Source organism: Phyllostomus discolor, chromosome 7 (assembly GCF_004126475.2).
Source record: "Phyllostomus discolor isolate MPI-MPIP mPhyDis1 chromosome 7, mPhyDis1.pri.v3, whole genome shotgun sequence".
Lineage (NCBI taxonomy): Eukaryota > Metazoa > Chordata > Mammalia > Chiroptera > Phyllostomidae > Phyllostomus > Phyllostomus discolor.
The window spans coordinates 119,092,078-119,116,182 of NC_040909.2; the positions used below are offsets into that span (position 1 = coordinate 119,092,078).

Below are 24,105 nucleotides of genomic sequence, written 5' to 3' on the forward strand. Positions count from 1 at the left end.
TTTCCTTTCCATTTCAGCCAAATCCCTGTACTGCTAAGTGCCAAGTGCCCATGTGTGTTCCAGTGGAAGCCATGGCCTTTCAGAGACAAACCGCCTCTCTCAAGGACATCCTTGGGCCCTTCTCATCTTCTCAAGGGCTTCCCTCCTTCAGTTCATCCTCTCTCCTAAGTCATCAATTTCTTTCTCTTCTTTGGCTCATTCACAAAGTATGCAAAAGTGCTCTATCTCCTCTCAATGTTGAAAAATAAAGCAAACCCCTGTAATCCATATCCCCTTGTAACTACCACCCACTTCCCCACTCCCCTTCACAGTAAAACTTAACAAAAAATTAGCTACATACATCAGTGTCTGCTTTCTCTTCCAGTCACTGCCCGCTCCCCGCTCCCCCCTCCAATCTCTCTTCTGTCCCCATGTCTCCAAAGAAATGATCTTGACCATCACGAAGACTTGGTGGTCAAAGCCAGTGGACATGTATCTGTTTTCACATTATTCAACTTTGTCGCAGGATTTCAATACAGTTGACCAATCTACTCTTGAATCACTGTCCCCCTTGGTTTCCATAATACTGCATTCGCCTAGCTTACCTCCTACCTTTGGATTGCATTTTATCAGACTGTTTTGTTGGGGCTTCATCCTCTGTCTAAATGTGGAAGAGTCCTGGACTCAGTGTTTGGTCTTCTTTTCTTCTTTACATTCTCCCAGGATGACGTCATCCATCCCATGGTTTCAACTGGTATGTACATGCTGAAGAACCCCAATATAGCTCTCCCCTGACAACACTCATGATTTTCATACATCTATAGACGCATACACACGCACTTGATATTTCCACACAGATATTTAACAGACGTCTCAAATTTATGTTCCCAAACTTGTTTTCTTGATCTGTTTATGTTCTCAGTCAATGGTACCACCGTTGACACAGGTGCTCAAGCTAAAAACCTGAGTCTTCCTTAACTTCTCTCCTCCTTAAACCCTACCTCACACCTTCCCCATATCTAGTCTACCAGCAAATCTCAACAGTTCTATCTTCAAAGCTGTAACTTGTTATTCAACTTAATCTCTGTATCCACTCTCACCTCAAATTGTCATAATTACTCACCTGGACTATTTACAATGGACCCCTAGGAGACGTCTGAGTAGTTTCCTTACTTCCTGCCGCTCCTGCCTGCTTACTACAATGCATTCTGGGGGGAGGAGGAGGAGGAAACCCAATTATATCGTTGTTCTGTTTAAAGTCCTTTAGTGTTTCTCATTGCTCTGGGCATAAATTCAAATCAGCCCTACCCTGGTTACATGGCACCATATGAATTATCTTCTTGTTCACCTTTCCAAACCTCCCCTTCCCCCTCACTCTGCTCCAGCCGGACTGGCCTCCTTGATGCCCCTGTGAAATGTCAAGCCCTTTTCTGCCTCCTGACCTGACTTTTGTTCTTTTTGCAATATTTTATTTGCCATAGTGACCAGTTCTTTTTCATTTATCAGTGCTAATGTTATTTCTTTAAAGGTGTTCCTTTCCTTTCCCCTCACTCTTGGTTAAAACACCTCATTTATGTCCTCGGAAGCACTTACTGCAATCTACTGGGCTGGCCAAAAAGTCCGTATTTTTTTCCATAAAATAGAAGACACATGTTTCATTTTTACCAATAACTATCTATTTGGATATTTTGGCTATGTTGACTATCTTCCATGTGCTTTAAGGTTCATTGATTGTTCTCAATTAATATTTTAATTTGATTGCTGTTAATTTCAATTGGTCTACCTGACCATGGAGGAACACCCAGCGAGAAATCTCCAGCATGAAACTTCACAAAACACACTTTACGTGTGTAATCAGTCACAGCACCTTTCCCATACACTGTGCAAGTCTTTTTTTGTTGTTGTTTTTCAGTTGTGTTTTTACCTTTCTTGAAATAACAAAGCTTAATATGCCAAAAATGTTGCATATTTTCTTCCACTTCAATATTAAAATGGCCACACAAAAATTCATCAATTTGGATACATTTTTTAATGCATGCTGATATGACAGCTGTCACAGTGCCATCTCACAAAACTGTTTTGAATGAAGTTAAAGACAACTAAGCGCTACTAGAGCCAGCTTACAGCAAAAACACACCAAATTTTTTTGGCCAACCCAGTAAAATGATCTTGTTCATTTGTTGGCTTGTTCTATGCTTTTCACAGGCAGAATGTCAATTCCTTGAGGGAAGAAACTGTCTCCTTCGCTGCTGAAGACAAACCCAGTAAAGGGCCTAGTATGTGAGCACCCAAAAAGAGCTCGTCGGATGGATTACTTCATTCAACAGCTATGTTAGAGCCCCTCCCAAGAGTGTATGTGCCACATACTCTTGTGAACGAAATAGAACACAGATTCCTACACTCGGAGAGCTCATATGTTAGGGCGGAATGGGCAATAACCAGGACACAGTAGGTAAAAACATAGTGTTACGTTTAAAGGTGGTAAGTGCTGTAAGGAAGACGAGTTTCTGGGTGAGAACTCCGGATCTTCTCCAGGTCTCTGCCCTTCGTGTGGTAAAGTGGAAAGGCATTGGCTTTGCAGACACCTGAAATCCTGGCTTCTAGAGATGAACTAGGACATCCTGAGCAATCCACCTCTTCGAGGCTCAGCCCCCTCTCTGTAAAATAGAATGGTACCCACCTCACAAGACTGGTGTGTGGAATAAATGAATATAGATAAAATACTGTCTCACCCCTTTCCAGCCACCCACACTCACCCTATCATTCCAAGAGGAGGAGGGCTTGTGGTACTAGAATATTCTCCCGCTCTGCACCCTTAACATGCTTTTAGAAAAAAATCAGCTCAACTTTCCCGAAAATACTTGACACATCCTTATGGAATAAATATATGGAGAAACAAGTGTACAGGTAATTTAAAAGCACACAAAGAACCAACACTACTTTTACTCACAGACAATGCTTTTTTAAAATTCAGAGTACCACATCCTCACCTCTGTTAAATAGTTATTTTCCCTTCTCCTCATTTCTTAAGGCAACCTCATTTTTACAGACCCCTACTAATAACCGTGGAAGGATCTGCTGCCCATTTAATCTTTGTTATATATCAAAGTGAAACCGCAGAGGTAATTATTTTATAGCAGGATAAGACGTCCATTTAACTGGAAACACTAATCTTTATTTTCATCATGCTGAAGTGTGTGGTTACAAACAGTTCCCAAGAAAACACTATATATAATAAGCAAAAAATAAGTTAATACATTGTAAACTTACATACGGTTTCATCAATTAACAGGTTTAAGAACAAACAAGCCATTTTAAGACTTTGGAGCTACATTTAGTAGAAAACTGCAAACACTCAAATCTGCTCAACCCCAAGTAAGACACTAAAGGACTAGTTAAGACTTCTTCAACCCAATGACACAAATACGTGTTTATTTTTGGTTACAGTCCCCTGCTGTGCACAAGACCATTGGAATGCTGGAACTATCACACATTTGAAAACGGCACAAAGCAAAGCAAGGAGATAACATGCCAGCCTTACAGAAGCTGTCTTGAAAGTGCAAACTTTGCATTTTCTCTTCCTGAACCACTAGGGAAAGAACGGGTACCTCGGACGACACGGCAGGGTCACGAGCATGCTTTCTACACCTCACGGGTGGGACATTTACTTGAATCAGGTCTCCATGCCTTTGAAGATACCTCAGGTCCTCGACAGTGAACAGGCTTCAACTAAATATAGTGCAAATCAAATACCGAGGAGCAACACAACAGAACAGAGACCGCCCTAGGTCGACCTGCTGTTTCTCCACCTGGCACCACATCACACGGGACAGATTGGCACACGGGAACAACCACTTCTATCTAGGTTTTCATCTGAAAGGCGGTGCGGCGCAGCGAATGCAGGGCCACCACGCAGCAGCCCCGGAGCAAGGCTCCGATGTTATAGACGGGATCTGTCCCCCCTCTCTGAGTACTGAATGCCCACAGCACGGTGGGGACCACGGGGGCAGCCACAGCCAGGAGATCCACCAGGAAACTGTGGCTCCAGTACTGCCGCCCCACGGTCCCCCGGGCCAGCGGGATGATGCTGTCCAACCTTTCCTCTGCGGTGCCTGCGAAATCCAGCTCTCGCATGAGGCGGTTTGCGTGAGCTTGCGGATCCACCGTGGTGTATGGGGTCTCCACGGGAGACAAAAGGATGGCCGAGTTTGGATTCCTTGGGGTTAAATCAACCACTAATGCAGAGAGGGACTCCAGGAAGCTCCCTGTGGAGTCGGCGGTGGACTCGTCGGGGGACACTGACCTCGAGGGGTAGGGGTCCTGGAGCTGGAGCACATACTGAACGAGCTCCGAGACTGCAGGGCTGTAGGGAACCACGTCGGTCTGCACCGCCCGCTCCACCGCCAGGATGCCCTCCTCCGGCCCCACCACCAGGGGGAGGCCCTCCAGGACCTTCGCCCCCGTGGGGGAATGGAGAAGCTCCAGGTGGCCAGCCTCGGTGGCCGTGGCTGTCACCAGCTCATCCAGCGAATCTGTGGCATCAGCCATGCTCTCACCCACCAGCAGCTCGCTGTAAGCCCCTTCCTCTGTGACCTGCCCTTCCAGCGACAGCCCCCCTGCCATCTTGTCAAAAGTGGTGTTTCGGGGGAAGCTCTTCTCTGGGGAATCACACGGGAGGTCCAGACAGAGCTCATCCCGCAGGGAGCCGCTGTGCGCCATCTCCATGCTCTGCAGGAGGGACTCCAGCTTCTTGTTTTGAATGTTTATGTCCACGAAGTATTTCTGAATGCCTTTATCTTTATCGGCCAGGTTGCTCCTCATGGTTTCGATGACCTGCTTGAGCTGTTTGATCTCTTTCCTGGCTTCCTTGAGGGCCAGCTGGGCCTCCACCCGGTGGCACTCTTCTTCAATCCAGTCTTCCCTCATCCGGGCCAGCTGGGACTTCAGCTCCACAATTTCCGTTTCCCTGGAGTGAGAAGAGGAGCGCGGCTGAGAAACAGGTCAACCTGGAGCCAGGTGGCAAGCAATTCTGACACGCGGCCAAGAGCCCACACTCTTCCCCTTGAAACCCAGAGGCTAATCAGTCTTGACATTTCTCTCTTTCACAGGTATTAGCCACCAACGGCCCCCCACCACAGTTGGAAAATGGCTTACGTAATCATAGTAGAATCCGAATAAAAAACACTACTATTGTTTTTTTAGTGCTTACTACATGTCACACATTGCATTAAATACTTTATAAGCATTATATACACTAATACTTAATATTTGACATTTTATTATTAGAACACACTAGAGTCTCTTAGCTTTATTGCCATAGCTTGCCCTTTCATGTCCCTAGACTTTGTGGGAGCAAAGTCCATTTCACTTTTCATCATGTATCTAAGAAGGCAGAATTGTTGTGACCATATTCCAATGATAACTTTAAAAAAATAAATCATATAATGCTACATACTGCAAGGACTTTGTGGAACTTGAATTATTCAATCTCCTCTTAGGTAAGGGGATATTGGATCCATCCTACACTGAAGAGAATATATCCTATTTTCTTAGATCCTTCACAGGACTTTATTTCAAGATCTTAGCTGAAAATTTCTTCCTTACATATAATTTCTTCCTATGTCCTCACATTCTCTGTGGCTATGAAGACCAGGTAGTCAGGATCCTTATATGTAGGAAGAGATGTGCTGCTTTAAGTGCAGGCTTGCATTTTCTCCAGTTTCACTGCCTTCATACCTCCTTCTCATGACTGCTCGAACCCTCCCACGGTTTCCTCTCACCTAAACCAAAGATTCCCACAAAGTACGGTCTGACTCACAGCAACCTTAGGCTGGGTTCACGGCTACCCTGGCCAGAGCTCTGCCCTGCCATCCTAAAACGTTCCAGGGAAAACCAGCCAGCAGAGAATCCAGGCTGCTCCAAGATGTCAAAGGTCTTTTCTCTCCGAGATAAGATCTCTTAAGCATGGGGCTGCTTTGTTTTGTTTTGTTTTGACCTTGACACTTGGCCAAGAATAACGAACCTCTTCCTTCAGCACAGAAATAGCTTGCAGGGACCACAGCCCACACAGCCAGCCCCTCTCTCACAGAAATACACAGAGCGTAACAGGGGCTCGCTGTGTGTGACCCATTCTGCGGGAACTGTGGCTTGTTCATCTCAGTGTTCCTGCCGTTTAAAAATAGTCAGGCACACACCCAGCTCCTCACGTCAAAGCTGCACACACCCAGAAAAAGCAGGCGGGGGGGGGGCTCCCCTCAACTCCTGAGACAACAGCCAACTCTTTTGAGAGACTGCTTTATGAAATAGGACAAAAAGGAAATAAAATCACATTTCTTCTTTTCTATTTTTCTAGCGGGTGGTCTCACGTTTCAGCTTACAGGAAAAACAACTGTCCTAAAGCACCACGTGCAAGGCCTGTGGGTTCACCTCTCATGGAGCCGGCGCTCAGATTCCTTCAGCCTGGTCTTCAGGTGTCTCACCGTCACCTCTTTCTGCTGCAGAGGAGTCAAATACTGCTCGGGATTCGGGGGCTTGACGCCATGGTTTTCACCGCAGGACATATACCTCCCGGACCGCCTGAAAGAGCACAAGTCACGACAGGTTACTCTTTGCCCATTTCCTTTTGTGCGAAAAGTTAAGGCGCAGATATAGTTTGAGAAGAAATCACAGTCGTGTGCTGGGGGTCTTAAACTTCAGTCACATGTGACCTCACTGTGAAAGGGGACAGAAATACACCTGCCAGTCCTAGGATTGTTCATTACTTGGAAAATTGGGGTGCTGTTTGTGGAGGGGGACGGGGAACAGGGAGGAGTCTCCGTGGCTTCCTAAAGATCTCATATAGAATAGGGTGCAACTGCCCACAGCCTGCCTGTCGGTTCAGAGTAACATGCTGCTGGACGAAAGGACAATGAGTGGGGCAGGGAGGGGAGGGAAGGGAGCGAGGTGACCTCACTTTCCACACAATGTGCCCCTAAGATCCTGATTGTTGTGAGTTGAATTCAAACTGTTCTGGAATGAGTCCCTGGAGTGACTGTGCTGATTCAGGGGAGAGCTTCCTTCTTCTGACGGGAATGAGGCTGCAGCACTCTCACCGGAGCGTGCTTTGTGAGAGAGGTGCCCCATGTTCTAAAATCTCCCTCCCCGCTGACCAACCGCAGCTGGAATCCAGCCCGGCCCTTCTCGGGCCTGACCAGGAGCCGGGCTTCCCTCCTGGGAGGGCTGACTGACGAACAGGACGCCCAGAGGAAGAGGACTGCAGGAGGACGGCTGGCAGCTTCTCCACTGACTCTGGACCCAGCCCAGGCCACTGTGCTCGCCCTGCTCCCCTGCGCCTGCACTCCTTCCAGGATGGGCTGAGTCCAGTTCCCCGTCCCCCAGTCCTCCTGTGGGGGCCCATTTGGATGTGCAGTTCCTTCTTTCTGCCTCCCCACCCCCACCCCACCCCCAAGGACTGACTCACTCCTCACTTGACCTTCAAATCTCATTTCCATTCCCCTTTCTCAGTGAGGCCTCCTCCGATCCCTCCAGACCCCAGATGGACCCCCTGGCCACCTTTTACATGCACACATACTGGCAGAATAATGGGAATGGGACTTTTAAAAATTTGATTGATTGATTTTAGAGGGAGAGGCAGAGAGAGTGGTTTGTTTTTCCACTTATTTATGCACACATTTGTTGTTGACTCTTATATGTTCCCTAACTGGGGGGTGAAACCCACAACCTGGGCATGTTGGGACGACACTCTAACCAACTGAGCGTCCTGGCCAGGGCATCTTATTGTGTTTTTGCCATTAGATGAATAAGGTCCTTCTTCTCCTCTGGGTGGTAGGCACAGAGACCATCTCTGTTGGTCACTGCTCCGTTCCCAGCACTGCACACAGTACCTGGCACAACGTGGCACTCCGCACATGGCTGGTGTTTGAACGGACACATGAATGATCCCATTTTTCCTCCCTGTCCAGTCACTACTTGGACTGCTGAAGCTTACAAATGATTGTGGCTCCTGTTCTTTCTGTAGCAGCCCTTAACCAATTAGCTGAGCGTGGAAAGACAAGTCTCTTATTGCAGAATAAGGCAGCGAATCAAGAGTTGCACAACTTTTTTTTTTTTTAAGAAAACTTACCACATTGGACAAACTAGGACCCATGAACTGAAGGACGATCAGTACAGACTCACCTCATGACTGGGCTGCAGTCACTTCCTTTGTAGGAGCCCGAGTTGCTACTGCTCGGGGAAGAAGGCGCGTAGCTGGGATGGGTGTTCACAGGGCTCAGCTGACTCCTGCACAGCATGGACAGCAGGTCTTTTTCCCTCGGGGACGGCGGGCTGTTGCCCGACTTGTGTGATGAAGTTCCATTACTCCGCCCATGGGGACCTCGACTGGGGAAAAGCATGAGACAAGGTTAAACCCCTCGGGGCTACTGGCACCCAGTGAGAATGCTTTACTCCTTAGAGCTACTTACCACCAAAGGAATCCAACTTATAGTGTGGAAATAGGCACTGTCATCGCTAGTGCAAACTGCCCCTTCCCTCCCTTCCCACCTGCCCAGTACTTCCTCTCCTTGTGCCGTCAGCACAAGGTCGTCTCTCCTCTGCTGCGCTTTTCAATGGTTTCTGACCACAAAGCTTGTTTTGGATTAAACCCAGCTGCCCAGTAGGAACACAAACCATGTAAATATTGACTTGGTTCAAGTTCATTTTGGAGACTGCTTTGAAGATGTGGTTTTTGTTCCAGTGCACCTGTTTCGGCTTTAAAATAGTTGCATTTGGTTCAGGTTGGGGTAAGAAAATTGGGTAGGTTCATTTGGAAGATGGGGGAAAAGGGGGTTGCCCATAAAGAAGAAGGAGAAAATAGGATAGATAAACATAGTCCACATAAATGCACTGAGTCCATAATTTTAACCCCCTTTTTCCCCCTCCCTAATAACTTAATACAACCTTTATCATTTAACTGCTGAAATGTTGTAACAGCTCCCTCTTCATTCCTTGGTCTCTTGTCTTGCCCCCTCTAGCAAGAGGCTGACTCTGTGGCTGGAGTGGCCTTTCTAAAGTGGAATTTGAAGACCACTGACCTCCCCAAGGCCATCCACTGACTCCCCACTGCCTCCAGAATAAAGGGAAAACTCCTTGCCATGCTCACAAGGTCCCACTGCCCTGTCCTACCCACCCTCTGCCACTTCCCCTCCTCCCTCCATTCTGGCCTTCCAGATGACTTAGTTTCCTGCTGATTCACGTTCCCCATCATCTTTATATATATATTAGATTTATTTTATTTATGTTCAGACAGAGGGGAAGGGAGGGAGAAAGAGAGGGACCTGGTCTGCAACCCAGGCATGTGCTCTGACTGGGGATCAAACCAGCGACCCTTTGGTTCACAGGTCATCATTCGATCCACTGAGCCACACCAGCCAGGGCTTTCTTTATATTTTTAAACTTATGATTTCCTCTGCCTAGGACACTCTCCTTCTACTCTCTACCCTAAGCCTCGGAATACCTCCTACTTCAAAACTGATAGGAACCTAATCCAAGCAGCCTTCTCTGGACTCTTCCTTCCCCAGGCTGGTGTAGGTACCACTGCTTGGCGCTCCCTAATACTCCGTGCAAACCTCCATCGTGAAACTTACCACACTGCATCACAACTGCAGACTTGCTTGTCTTTCCCGCTAGACTAGCGCATGCCGAGGGCAGGACCAGAGCCTCGTCTTTTATATCCCCACCGCTGCCTGGCACGTGCCAGGTGCTCCTCAATGACTGACAACTGAGTACACTCGGTTTACGTCCTGACACTGCCACTTCTTAGGAATTTAGGCAAGTAAGCCACTTAATAGATGGGAACCTATAATAACTTATCCTGTTTTCCTCACAGAGTTGAATGCGTGTGAGTGCATTTGATTAAGCTGGTAAGGGCAATTGAACTGTGGGGTATTATATTATAGAATAAACTTGTTTGGACCTCCCTGTTCGTCTAGTTCCAGGGAAAACATTTTGAGAATGTTGAAATTACTTAAACAGGATAACTGTTCTGCGTCAGGAAGATTTCTTGATGACATTACAAGAAAACAACAGGGAACAAGATACCTTTCACGGAGCAGCCCTGCTTTCTGACAATCCCGCCCTTGCCATTCTAATTACAGCTGCATCCAGCAGACATGCATCTCAATGAGAAACGTGTGTCAGTGGGGATGTGAGAGCACGTGTGGGCATACTTGGCCCCAAAACCACAATTACTTATTTAAAATCAAATGCAATTTCAACCAGCCGTCAACCCAGTAAATCACGCATAAATGAAACATCACCACCTTGGAAAGTTAAAAAAGTTCTTTCCTTTTGAAATCATCCAAATGGACTCTGCCTCCACTTCATGAATAGGGGACACTTTATATAGAACAGATGGGCTGATGGCTTTGTGACAAACCGACTTGAGCAGCCCAGTGGTGGGAGGCCTTGGGGGAGCCAAAAAGAACGTGTACTCTGGCTTGGATCCGCTTCTCCATGCTGCACTGCTCAGTCTGGCACCAACTGGCCTATTTCTTAATGCGGCTGTGGGAGACCTGGAGGATTAGCCGGCACAAGAGAGAAAGCGAAGGACTACCCCTGATTTTCACCTGGGGAATTCGATTCTGAGTCAACCTTCACCGAGGACCTTCTGTGACCCCAGCCCTATTCCCGATGCTTCATGAGCATTGTTTCTTGTAATTCTGACCATCATGCTCTGTAGTTGGTACAATTATTGCCTCGTTTTCTTGTTATTCTGAAGTACTCATTCAGCTAAGTAACTGAGGCTCAAGGGGTAAAAAAGAGAAAAACTGGCCCAGGGACACACAGATGAACTGGAAATGAAATGCAGGTCTTGTAATTCTATAGAAATGTCTCCTAATTTACACAAATGGGATGTGCTGTTTGGGGCTTGTAAACAGGTATATTCAGTACTGGCTTTGTATGTGGTTATTACCTAAAGAATTTGCCACTGACTTCTCTAGCAGGACATATGTTCTAAGATACAAATGAACTTAGATGAGGATTTTGTAAGAACTCATGTGCTTTACAGGATACAGCAAAAACTATTAAGCTATGAAACATTACTAGAGTTCAATCAAATCTTCAAATATATTTCAGGAAATGAATTATTAGACTGTTTGGAACAGCTTTTACAAAAGAAACTACATGCTTAAGAATATCTGTTACGTTCCTTGCATTTAATTTCATTCCAAAGCTAACACATACGGGCAGAAAGTCATCATGGTTGATGATAAAATATTTTCGAAGGAGAAGCAGGGCTTCCCCATTCGTCAGAGCTGTGAACAGGCAAACCCAGCGCTGCCCTCCTCAGCCCACCTGGAATCCCCTGGTTTGGTGGACGAGAATGAAGTCCACAGAGAGGAGGCAGAGTTCTGCTGACCACCTCTCCCCACCCCATTCCCACAAACGTGGACAATAAATGGAAAGTGAGAGAAAGGAAGACGCGAAGAGCAAACTTCAGAAGGGGCCCAGGTGAATTTCTGTTCCCCAGCCATTGTCCTTTACTCCAGGTAACATTCTCACAACACCACCATCATCACCATCATCAGTGCCATAATCATTGTTATGGGCTGAATTGCGTGCTCCCCAAATTCGTAGGTTGAAGCCCTAACCATCCAGTACCTAAGAATTGTGACCATATTTGAAAACAGGGCTTTCAAAAAGGTAATGGAATTAAAATGAGGCTGCTAGGGTGGGCTCTAATCCAACTTGACTAGTGTTCTTGAAAGAGGAGATTTGGACACAGACAGAGGAAAATATTGGTCAAGAAATGAGACAAGACGGCCCTCTATAAGCTAAGGAGAGAGACCTAAGAAGAAGCCAATCTGTGATCACACCTTGATCTCAAACTAATAGGCTCCAAAATTGTGGGAAAGTAAATTGCTGTTGTTTAAACCACCTCATCTGCGGTATTGTGTTAGGGCAGCCCTAGCAAACCAGTACAATCATCATCACCATAATCACTAGCACCAGCAGCAGCAGCCTGAGCGAGATGCCGTTATTGCCCTATTTTCCAGAAGAGGCAACTGAGCTTCGGGCTGCGGGTCATGCCCCCCAATAAACAGTGGGTGCTGAACTCAAGTCCAGGGCTCTTGACTCTAAATCTCAAGCTTTTTTTTTCCTTCTCACTTCCGTCTGCCTCTGACTAGACAAGGTTCTAGTTTAAGAGACTTCCTCAGAAATATGAGCACAGTTGGCCTTCCAGAAGGAGACATTGTTTGTAAATCTCTAATGTTTTATTTTTTAAATCACTTATTAAAAATATTCTCACCAACTCCACCTGTTCCTCATTTCTCCCACCGCCCTTTACCAAATGTTCCCATTGCCCTTCCTCCCAGGAGCTGACTCTCCACAGAGGAAATTCCTGTATTACAGGAGGAAGGGAGCCCATTAAAAAGGCCACAAGCTATTACAGACTTTGGCACGAACACTGGCCCATCTACAGGAGCTGTCCTCCATGCATGTCCTCGATGCTGTCCTCGACGCATGGTCCTTTGGAACACAAAGGTTACACGAAATGCCTGAGCTGTTTCATCATAGAAATCTACGCATGATGCTCTGTGCCCAGGTCACATTAAAAAGAAAGTGAGGATAATGGATAGAACATTGCCTGTTTCAATTTCCCATCTATTAAGCATACATTTTATTTGCACATAATTATATTTATCTATTCTATGTTTAACACATCAATTTTCAATCACTGAGGGAAGCCATGAACTCTAGATTTGAATATTTTGTCTAAGTCACTCAGTACTATCGACATTACCTTCAAATTTAATCACAAACACAAATTCCTTTGAAATGCTTAATAAAACTGTCTTGTTTCTTCATGTCATTTTTTCCCTCTCTGTTCTTTGATACCTTGTACCATGGGTATATGTTACTTTCTCGAATGGATTAGATAAGTGGTTTATTCTCGGAGCGAGCCACATCTGATTTATACAAAGAATGTTTATATTCCTGTCCTCTGATCCCAGATGCACTTTATTTCCAAAACAGATGGTATTTGGGAACAGAATAATTGTGCTTTTTCACTGTGGGCTTCACTCTTTTGCTGCACATTTGTCTGGCTTCAGCTTTGTTTTTAATAAACTCTACACTGTGGGTCTCAGGTCCCTTTGTAAACACCAGCCAAAGCTTCCGCGTACCCAGGGGGAATGAGAAATGCTTGCTGACTCCTGGAAATACCAGATTTTAGAAATGAAACAGTTTTTATCCAGGAAAGGACCTTAAAAAATCACACAGTCCAACCTCTTTTATACAAATGTGGACACTGTGGCCCACGAGAGTTAAGGGACTCCCCCACAGTCTAGAGACAAATCATCCCCAAGTGTCCTGTGGCTCATATATTGCTTTGTTCAGGCCTCCACTCTGAGCTTACCCCTGGCAGAGGTGTCCTGGAACCAGCCTATCTAAAACACACCATACACCCCGTTACTCTCTTATAGCTGTTCCCTGCATGTTTGAAAAATCATGGTATCATTTATGTGCTTACTGTCTTTCCCTGCTAGAACAAGTATAGTTCCCATGGCATTTGGTTTATTGCCATCTCTCCAGCTTCCGTCTCAGTCGACACTCAACAGATACTTGTTGAATAAGCTGCTGATGGTGGCAGAGAATCCTGAACCACCGAATTCGGACAGAGGCTCCCATTCCTCCCTGTCTTCTCTCCCACAATCCAAATAGCATCCATGGTGACCCTGGCTGATGCTCCAAGCACTGACCTCACACTTTACCTGTATTAACCAATTAATCCTAATAATAAACCCTACAAGCTGGGTAGGACTATAACCCTATTTTTTGACAATTACTAAAATAATTCTTATTTATTTTTAAAATTATATTTTATTGATTATGCTATTATAGTTGTCTCAATTTTTTTCCCCTTTGCCCTCCTCCACCCAGCACCCCCCACTCCCTCAGGCAATCCCCGCATCATTGTTCATGTCCACGGGTCATGAGTGTAAGTTCTTTGGCTACTCCATTTCCTATACTGTAATTTACATCCCCATGGCTATTTTGCAACCACCAATTGTACTTCTTAATCCCCTCACTTCTTCACCCATTCCTCCGCACCCCCCTAGAACCTGGCAACCATCAAAACGCTCTCTGTAACCATGATTCTGTCTCTGTTCTTCTTTGCTTAGCTTGTTTTTTTAATTCCATTGTTGATAGATATGTAGTTATTGCCATTTTACTGTTCATCATTTTGATCATTTTACAGATGAGATAACTGCGGCACAGAGAAGTTAAGCAACTTGCTCAGGGCTACACAGCCTGTAGATGAAGCTGGCTTTCAAACCAAGTGGCCTGGCTCCATGGCCCACACACTTAGCTCTTTTGCTCTGTTGCCTCTTTCAGTGGTGGCCACTCGTGCCTCCGAGCTTGACACTTCCTTCACCCCTTCCCCAAGGGAATCTTGGGGTGCCCAGAGGGTCACTTATGCTTCTTTCATGAAGATTAAAAAAAAGAAAAAAAGGGAGCTCAGGTAGCGGAAAGAAAGGCTGAAATCAGAGTCTTCATAACTAAAAGGCAACAGAGACAGGGAGGCAGGGTGGGAAGTGGGAGACCAGCTTAATACCCAGGTGAGCACACAGGTGAGTGAGGAAGCAAAAGTGGAGTGGACACAGAGCCAGCAGCTGCATGAGAGAGAACACAGGCCATGCCATGTGACCTCAGGAGGGCTGGTCAAGAATACTGATTTCAAATCACGAAAAAACAAACAAAAATCACTCACTGGATAATAATAAAATACGAATGGGCAGTAATGTGGGTGGCTCTACAGAAGCACCCAGTGCAGGGGTAAAGCACTTGACTAATTAGAGAGCAGGAGACATCGCCTACTTGCGTGAGGAAGAGGACCGCTTGCTTCCCGCAGCAGACATGTGAACCTCGGGAGCAGAAATGCTGCCAGTGCTGCTGGAGGAGCTGAAATCGGCTTCGCTACCTAGAAAACAACAGGGGAGACAGGAGGTGAAGGGAAGGAAACTGAGAACACACTGGCCGGATCCCTGCCCCACCCCGAGGTCCCTGGCTCCCTGCCTTTGCACTCTAACTCAGCAAATGGCAAGATTCCAGGGCTCCTAGTCTCTCATCTGTTTTCCCCGAAGCAGGCAAGAGAAGGCACAAACGCATGGACATCATTTCCTAAACACAGCTTAGAGGCACAGGAAGGAGGGTCTTCCAGCAGATGGTATACCAACAATGACCCACGTGGCGGGGGAAATGCACAGCCCTCCCTGTGAGCCGCACGCTCCCTCAACAACATCAACGCTCGGGCTCAAACTTGGAGCATGACAAAAGCATGCTTATCCGTCGCAGAGTAGTTTTTTCAAGTAAGTTTCTCTTGTGGTTTCTGTAGTCAAATAGCCAGGCTTGCATGTGTCACCTGGGTCTGAAGACAATCACCCAATGAGAAGCAGTCAGGAAGAAGGTCTGGGCTCCAGGTAACTGCCTGGGAAGCCACTATCTGCTTACTGACTTTCTCTCATTAGACTGCAGCTCTGGGTTTTCTATGAAGCACAGAGCCTTAACGAAAAGCAGCAACGAACAATTCCAAACAGAAGGAAAAAAGTTCACAGGGATGGAAGCTCTGAATTATAGTCAAGTTTGAAATTTCAGGGTTTGGAGAGGTGCAGTGGAGAGACTATTCCTTAGTTTACAAAGATCACATTACAACCTTGAGTACAGACTAGCGTTTGGCATGTAATTAGAAACATGCTGTGTGGTAGAAGAGTTCATATAAACTCGTTTCCAACAAAGAAACAGTATGTAGTTGTGAAATTATAATGAAAATAATCCATGGATTGCCTGGGGAAATGAAGGCAAGAGGGAGAGAGGCAGGAGAGAACAAGTGGGAAGAAGAAAGAGGATTAAAAATAAAAAGATGAAATTCCATATGCTTTCAGAAAACAGATGGAGGTGTGCAGTGTCGTTGGCCTCGCCTCTCGGCTCCTACAACGCAATTTCTAACTCTCTGCTCTAGGACCTACTGCCAGCTCACATTTCTGAGTTGAGGAAAATAGGAGTGATTTAAATCCCTTGAGTTTCTAACAAGCCGTGAGCGATGATTATCATAAAAACCATGTATTGAGTGGCTAGTAGGGCCCAGGTCCTGTGTGAAATGCTTTCTATTCTTCATATTTTTGACAACTTTGCAAGGCAGGCATTAATATCACTGTTCTACAATTGAGACCAAAGCTGACTTACCCGAGCTCGTGGATGACAAATCCTGCCCGGGACAAAATCCCTGTGGGATTTCTATGGACCGTGCTGCATCCTTAGGAAGAGAGTGGGAAAAGAGGGCCATGGGAGGGCTCTAGAGTAAACGATATACCACCGTCTCGCTAACTCGCAAGGTGAGCACAAGTGCAAGATGTGGCCAGACTGGCCCACTGGGGAACAGGTCCTGTCACTGACGGATTGCATTAGTTTTGCTAAAGGGGAAGGTAAACAGCAGCAAGGCAGAGAGAGAGAAATCCCTCCCTGGCTTCCACGACCTCTCAGGAAGCTCAGCCTCTTCTGGGAAAGAGATGACGAATGATCCCTGAGCACATATGACAGGAATGAATTTCACCTCCCAGCAGAATTCTGGGAGGATTAGGGTGGCAATTTATCAGGACAGAATGGCTATGCCTTCCAGATTCCAGAGACTTTGTCTAAAGATATGATGAACTCTAGAAGCTCCCCAGACTCAATTAGTTGCCTCTGAGAACTGCACTGGCTAAACTGTATTTATAATCTCAAGGATTCGTGATTGGTAATGGTATCTAGTCCTGATAGCCTCATTTAGCCAGGCCTGTCTGCTAGTAAATTATCAGATCATAAACTTGGTTATTAAATCATAAACTTGGATGCTTTTCAAAAATAGATATTGTGACTGTGGTTACCAGGTTTAAGGTATTATTTCTGCCCTGGCTGGGTAGCTCAGTTGGTTAGAGCATTGTTCCAATAAGTCAAGGTTGTGGGTTCAATCTCCAGTCAAGGCACATAAAGAATCCACCAATGAATGCATAAGCAAGTGGAACAACAAATCGATGTTTCTTTCTCTCAAATAAATAAATAAAAATTTTTAAAAAGGTATTTCCTAATATAAAATTATTACTCCGAAATGCCCAATTTTCATTCCTTAAAAGATACACAATAGCCATCAGTCATAATTTAACCGTTTGCAGAAAAATGGAAATTCTTAAAGAAGAACAGTTGCTGAGAATCCATTGTTCCCGCACAATGCCTTTGATCTGTGGTAATTATGGCCTCTACCTGAAGGGACAACTCTTTTCTACACTTCATTGCTACCAGAACTAAGTATATTGACTCTCATGTCTTTTCAGGGCCTAAGATCACTGCGTTCCTGTACTTTTTGAATTTTTCTTCTGTGCATCTGAAAAAGATTAGAAGGCTCATTCAGGACACCCAGGAGAAGCATTCGGGACTATTTGAATAATATGACAGTGAAAAATATATAGGCCACTTCTCCACTATTTCGGCTTATGATTTGAAAAAAACATAAACAGTTTCCAGTTTGGTTAACACAATGTAAAGTCAATGCACTCCATTTAAGGGATACACAGAAAAGTCAGTTTTACTACATCATCTGATTACTAAGCAAGTTAACTAAGAGGAAGGCTGGAGACCTGAGGAACCCCCATTCATCTATTAGTTGACAACAAAGACACAAGGAAGGAGAGGCGCTCTTTATTCGGTTCCTTTAAGCAGTGAATGCTGCAAGGTTAGTGCTGTGAGCACTGCGGTTCAGAGGTCTTTGGGGTTACGAAGATCACACAAACGCTGCACCTAACCTAAGAATACAGGCTCTGAGTTGGACAGCCGGGTTCAAATCCCACCTCTACTGCTCATTAGATAGAACACATTAGCCATATTACTTCACCTCTCTGTGCCGCAGTTCCTTAATTGTCATGGGGTTAAAAAGACAACCTTTATTATACTATATATCTCCTTTATAGATAATTTAGAAAATAGCAATGGTCCAGAAGGAAAAATGTAGCTTACTAATGTCATCACCAAAAAAAAAATGAACTATAGTTAACCTTTGGATATACAACTATTCAGACTTCATACTTAATACACTGTCATGTAACCTAATTGTTTTTCTTTCAATATGTGAATATCTTTAGGGCACACCACATTTTGTTTCATTAAATCAATGACTATGTAGGCTATTTCCAGTTTTCCTACTATGAGTAACAAACACTACGTGCCGGAAACCATCCTAAGCATCCTCTACATATTAAATCATTTGTTTCTCATGCCAGAACAGCCCCGATGAAGCAGGGACAATTATCAGTCCCTTTTACAGGTAAGGCAGAGAACTGAGTGACACCAATAAGGGGACACAGCTACTAAGAAGTGGAGCCAAGACTGGGACCCAGGCCTTCTGATCCCAGGGCCGATGTTCTTAAACACAGGCTAAGTACTCAATGGGTACCTTGGGCATACAAATTTACACCCTTGTCTGGTTATTTCTTTAGAACAAATTCCTAAAAGTAGAATTTTGAAGACAAAGGATAGGCTCAATTTAAACACTTTTCATATTTCAGTATTATTAAATAGTAAACGCTTGCCATATTTAGCAGTTGCCCCATTTGTCTATGTGTAGACACCCAACTGGGCGTCTCTGATATCACAAGGGACTTGACAATACTTGAATGTCAAAGAGTCACGCCTGAAAAGACGAAGGGAATTTAAAATATGCATATCCAACGCATCCTCATCAATACTGTCTTTGTTCCTTGTTAGTACTGTCTTTGATCAGCTGCTGTGGTTGGTGGAGCAGGGTTCCAGGACTGAGCAGGCAGGATGAACTTGACCTTTAAGATACTGTGTGGTGCCAGGACTGATGCCTGAGCATCCTGCAGCTGAAGGCATTTCCAACCAAAAGCTACGTTCACTGGCCTCCAGAAATTCTGGTGCTGTTTCATCTGGTAGTCTTGCTGGATTCTACTGAGAGGAGTTCCTTTATTCATAATGCTGATACTAAGCATTCTCTGCATATGATGGAAAGTCCAGGAATTAGAGAAGGAAAACTGAAGACAAAAAGAATATGTGCAAAAACCGATGGCTTATTTTTTTAAAAAAAACACTGGCTGTGATGTGGTCTCTCAGGACATTATTAATTTTGCTTGCTTTCAGGATACAGTGGAGTCCTCATACATCAGTTCACCAAGGACCTCTGAGGACAGACCGATCCTGACATCTACAAAGCTGAATTAAGCCATTCTAACCAGAGATTGATGCAACCCCAAACCCTCCCTTATCCTTAGCGTGTCACCACAGAGCTATCAAATTAATTCAGGTTGGCCGCCGATAGCCCCACCTCAAACAGAGGCCACAAATTAAGAAAGAAAAAAAAACCCAAACCAAGTCCCTTATCCCTTCATCCTCTCATGCCCTGTTCCCACCTGCAGATGCACAGATCTTTTATTTAAAGGTCTCTAGGGAGCAGAGATGAGCCATTTTCACTGAAGCCAAGCAGAGCTATTAGGGAGCAGCTGGGGCAGTGGACAGATGTAATTATACAAGACACTGTAAAAGAAGCCACTCTATAAAGCGGATTCAGAGCTGACTCTTAGCTGCAAAGCTTGGGTGGGGGGAGCAGCCAAGGAATCCAAAAAAAATGCTTCACAGACAAAACAGGACTTTTGTTTCAGATTTTGTACACTATTCCTTGAACCTGCTCAGGTGGTTTATCTCAGAAAGGGAATATTTGATCAAAACGCCAACCAACTGATTAAAAAATAGAGAGTGCTATTCTTATATTTCAAAAGAAGTCTTCCTGGAAATTGTGAATATCACTTCCATGTATATCATAATTTCTGAAAAGGTTTGTCTTCATTCTGATTCACGTGCAAGGAATGGAGCTGCCGTAAACATAACTTCCTTCCTCCTTAGCCCTCTCTCTAAAATTAAATAAATAAAATCTTAAAAAATAACATCTGGAGTTGCCCCTGGGTGAGAACCGTGCCTTCAGAGAGCACACAGATTTACAGCAGTGCTGTCCTGGCAGGGGCCAGCCCCGAAGCCAAGTAGCTCTGAAGGTCTGAGAAAGGGAGGGAGGGAGGGAGCGTGGGAGAGGAGGCGCCAGAGGGCCAGCAGGGTCAGAGACAGCTCCACCCAGTTCACTCCTTTATCTTGAACTGTCTCAGCCACCTGTCCTGGCAGAGACACAGGCAAGCCACCTGCCGACAAAGAAAACAGATGAATGAAGTGATAAAGGGGTTGTAAAGGGATTGCAAGAAAGGAGGAGGAAGTGGAAATTTCTGATCAGGGCAAAAGTTTATGAATTTCCCACAGGGACCCAGTATTCCTCTGCTCCACCCCCAGGGGAAATCTGGACAGTGCACTGGCCAATCTTAGTAGAGCACGAAGCAGGAGAATGGGTGCTGTTTGGCTTTGTGAATGATCACCCAACCTCCCAGGGCCTGCTGTCTTCATTAGTTATAAATATGTGGCCCTGTCCATTTGCCAGAGATAGCCAAGAGGAGAACGCTAGAGATCAATCATTTCAACCAGAGGCCCATCAGATGCCTCTAACATTCTCCAGTGCCCCTGCCATGCATTACCCAGCATCACCAGAAGGAGGCGCCAACCTGAAAACTCACACACCCACAAAGTCAACCTAAAGAAGGCGTTGTGAAATCCCGGCTCTACCTCTTATTACTTAATGTGCTATTGGCCAAGTGTTTTTAACCTCCCCAAGCCTTAGTTTCCTAATGTATGTATTACACATGTCCATACACATGCATATGTGTATGTTTTTAAAGGTTAATTTATTGTTTATTCAACAAGAATTTATTGAGCATCTGCCACGTGCTTGACATGCTCATGAACATTAATCTTATAATTAATATTAACAATGCAATGAGTCTTAAACCTTACCGTGCATAGGATCACCTGGGAAGTTGAATAACAGTGCAGATTTTCTGGCAACACTCACAGAAGTTCCAGTTCAGAAGGTCTGGGGGGAACTCAGGAATCTGAATTTTTAATAATCTTTAATAATGGTGAGGAAGAGCGCTCCAAAGATAAGAATACCTGGTACCTCTCTCCAGGGCCAGTCAAATACAAGGGCTTTCCTCAGTGGGAAGTGGAAGGTGAGTGAGCACAAGCTAAGGCACATAGGCAACAACAACAAAAAAGAATTAATTTACAGGCAAAACACGCAGGAGCAAAGAGCTTCAGTATAGAGTGACCTGTGCTCTCACAGCTTGGCAGGAATGTCTACCTGGGCCAAATGCTCTTTCAGAGGATTGGAAGGGAAATGGGACACAGAGAAGGCACAGGTTGTTCAAAACTGGGCAGTTCCAGCCACACTCGTGTGCAAACACGTTGGTTTGTAAAGTGTACAGGAGACTTAGCAGTTAAGCCAAGATTTAAAAGTCCTCCCAATCCTGTTTGAAAGAGGAGAAACCCCCAGTTTAGAGTTAGGGGTCTTGACCACCATTTGGTAAAAAGAAACCCCTCATGATCCAGCCTGCTCTCCATCTGGGTTATCCCATCATCCCTAACTTGCTGCCTTTGGTGTGGTCGATGTGTCCATGGCTGACGTGCTGAATGGCACCAAAGGAATTTGCATCACCTCCCACATTGAGTCAGCATTGGGCACAGCCCCTTCGGCAGGTTAGCTGGAAAGCAGCCCTGTCCCCTGCTGCCCTTCACTGAGCAAGTCTGGGAAAGGCTCCATCCACAGTGTCCATGAACCTCATGCACATCGATTATTTTAGGGCCCTGGTAATAACAAAAATGAAAACACCCTGAAGAATTTTTCAGACTCTCACATGTTCTTCCCCTTAATTTCTTGTCGAATATCCTGTACTAAACTGAATTTCTGCCCCTTTAAAAAGCGAGCTGGAGAGCCTACTGCTTCTATTTAAAGAGAAGTGTTTATCTAGTGTTTACCATAATGAGGTGCCTGCCCTCGTTTTGTCTGGCAAGAAAACTTAAATCAGGGAAAGGCAGCAGTTGGGGTGCGGTGGTGGGTTCAAAGCAGGGGTGTCACTGTGCGGGTGTGAATAGCAGGAAGGAGGTGATGGGGGTGGGAGAGGGAAATAGAGACTGAGATGCCACCAACACCTAGAAGTCAGGGCAGGGCTAGGGCCTGTCTGCGACTTAAAGTAGAGATCATAAGGGAGAAGGAAGGGATGGCTCTCTTGGGAAGTCACCTCATTTTCCATTTTTCTCAGTGACATGGTGCTGTCTACAAGCAGTTTGGGGCCACGAATGGAACAAAACACCCACTCATGAGGAAAAAGATGACATAATTTACAACTCACTGCAGAGACATGCAGTGAGGGCTCTAGCACGTTTTTTTAAACTCTCACTTCTGTCCTTGAGTGCAGCTCTTTACATGGACTCTAAGCCTAACAGCCTTGACTGCCTCTCCTCATCCCTGTCATCATGGGTGACAGCCTCCAGGGCACAGCAGACGTATCTGCTGTCCACACACAGGCTTCCCCCCACCCTTGGCAGCAGCCCCAGGTGTCATAGTCCACAGTCGACACTCAAGGGGATCCACAGCTGCTGGCTCCCATGACTTCCTCAGCAGCGCTGACCTTGACCTTCGCTCCACTTAACAGTCTGCCTGCAGAGTCCCATCGCTGGACCTTGTCAGCACTCGGCCACGCTTCACTCCTCGCATCTGACATCCTTTCCCCAGCCACCGCAAAAACTGGAACGCTGACACGAACTTATGACTGTCTCCCTCATCCTGCTCACCAGTTGCTTGCCTTCAGTTTTACAAAGAATGATCTCATCTGTGTGTACTCGCAGGAGGTAGATTTGCTTTCTACTTTTTAAAAAATAGCAGGTCATTGTGATATGCTTAAACTCTTGGGGGGCAATTTTCTCTGAAAATGATATTGGGAAAATTCTCTGTATAACTGCAGTGCACTCACTTGACTGCTATATAATATTCCATTTGAATGACCTGTACCACAATTTATTTCTTCATCCTCCTGAGGGTGAGAAAATGAATCAGGTTTACTTCACTTACTCATCTGGCTAGATTTTCCATTCTGATAAACATCTATTCCAGGGCCACAAGTCTCCTTAAGAACGGAATTACAAGAGTAAGCCTACTTTTACGCAATGTGTTCTGTGGGCAAAAAGAAGGGCTCTGTGGGTCCTTACAGCCCTTTCCCTCTCAGTGTGATGGACGATCGGCGTTAAAGGCAAAACCAGTGTCTCTGCATTCACCTATCTCAATATTAGGATTCAACATGCCTACGGTGACCTTTGGTCCTAGGGCTGTTCTGACCCTGAGTAGTCCTAAAAGCTCAGGAATTACCAGATGCCCTTCGGATTTGGCTTGAGTCACGCCATGGCCTTTCCCCCTTAGCCTTGGCAATGAGACCAGCTGACCCAGAGTTACCAAATCATGCTGACCCAGAGTTACCAAATTACGCTAAGGGGGTAAAAAACAAAACAAAACCCTGTCCTAGGGTGGGGAGGACAGGGGACAGCTGGCTGCATCCCTGTGAGTATGTGCCAGGGCTTAACGCAGCCCAGAACTTGGTTAAGTACCTGGTACCTGGTTCTAAGGCCAAACTCTCACCTCAGTCACAAGTAAGGGAAATGCCTGAGTTTTAAAACAGGCCCCACTGTTTCAGAGAAGGGGACGCAACTGTACACAGGTCTCTGGATGAGAGGGAAACTGACCTGCTTCAGAAACGGGGAAGCTGAAGTCATTATTTCTGTCTTTGGATTTGCATCTAAGCATCTAGGCGTCAGATGTGACGTCTATTGCTTCAGAACATCCTGTGAACTTAAATAAGTAGGTCTGTGGAGCAGGTCAGGCAATTACAGGGTAGATTATAACCCATCCGCTGCTCCTGAACTCACCAGGCATCTTCTCATGCCTCTAAGGCAGCGACCCTGGCCCCAAAGGGGCAGCAGCGGTCTCACCTGGGAACGCCTCAGGTTCTAAGACCCCACCCGGACCTACCGAGTCAGCGACTCAGAGGCCGGGCTGCAACTCAGGCATCTGGGTTTTAATGAACCTTCAGGTGTCTAAGGTTGGAGAACCTCTGCTCTGAGACCCCTCTGACTGAGACCCCTTGACTAGCAGCTTCTGGAACGGCTGCCTCTGAG

General features: G+C 45.6%; 1 protein-coding gene across 13 annotated transcripts in view; it reads right to left on the bottom strand.

Annotated features, from left to right (window-relative positions):
• Positions 1 to 3,132: 3,132 nt before the first annotated feature.
• The window catches only part of SYBU (syntabulin), a 69,415-nt gene continuing 48,442 nt past the window's right edge, over positions 3,133 to 24,105 (bottom strand). For all 13 annotated transcript variants that reach the window (XM_028533895.1, XM_028533897.2, XM_036031361.1 and 10 more), the window contains 4 exons: positions 14,842 to 14,944; positions 8,155 to 8,358; positions 6,406 to 6,555; positions 3,133 to 4,945 (listed from right to left, as the gene is read on the bottom strand). In XM_028533895.1, coding sequence (XP_028389696.1) covers positions 3,841 to 4,945; positions 6,406 to 6,555; positions 8,155 to 8,358; positions 14,842 to 14,944 — 1,562 coding nt within the window. In that variant the 3' untranslated portion in view covers positions 3,133 to 3,840. The remainder of the gene's footprint in view (positions 4,946 to 6,405; positions 6,556 to 8,154; positions 8,359 to 14,841; positions 14,945 to 24,105) is intronic.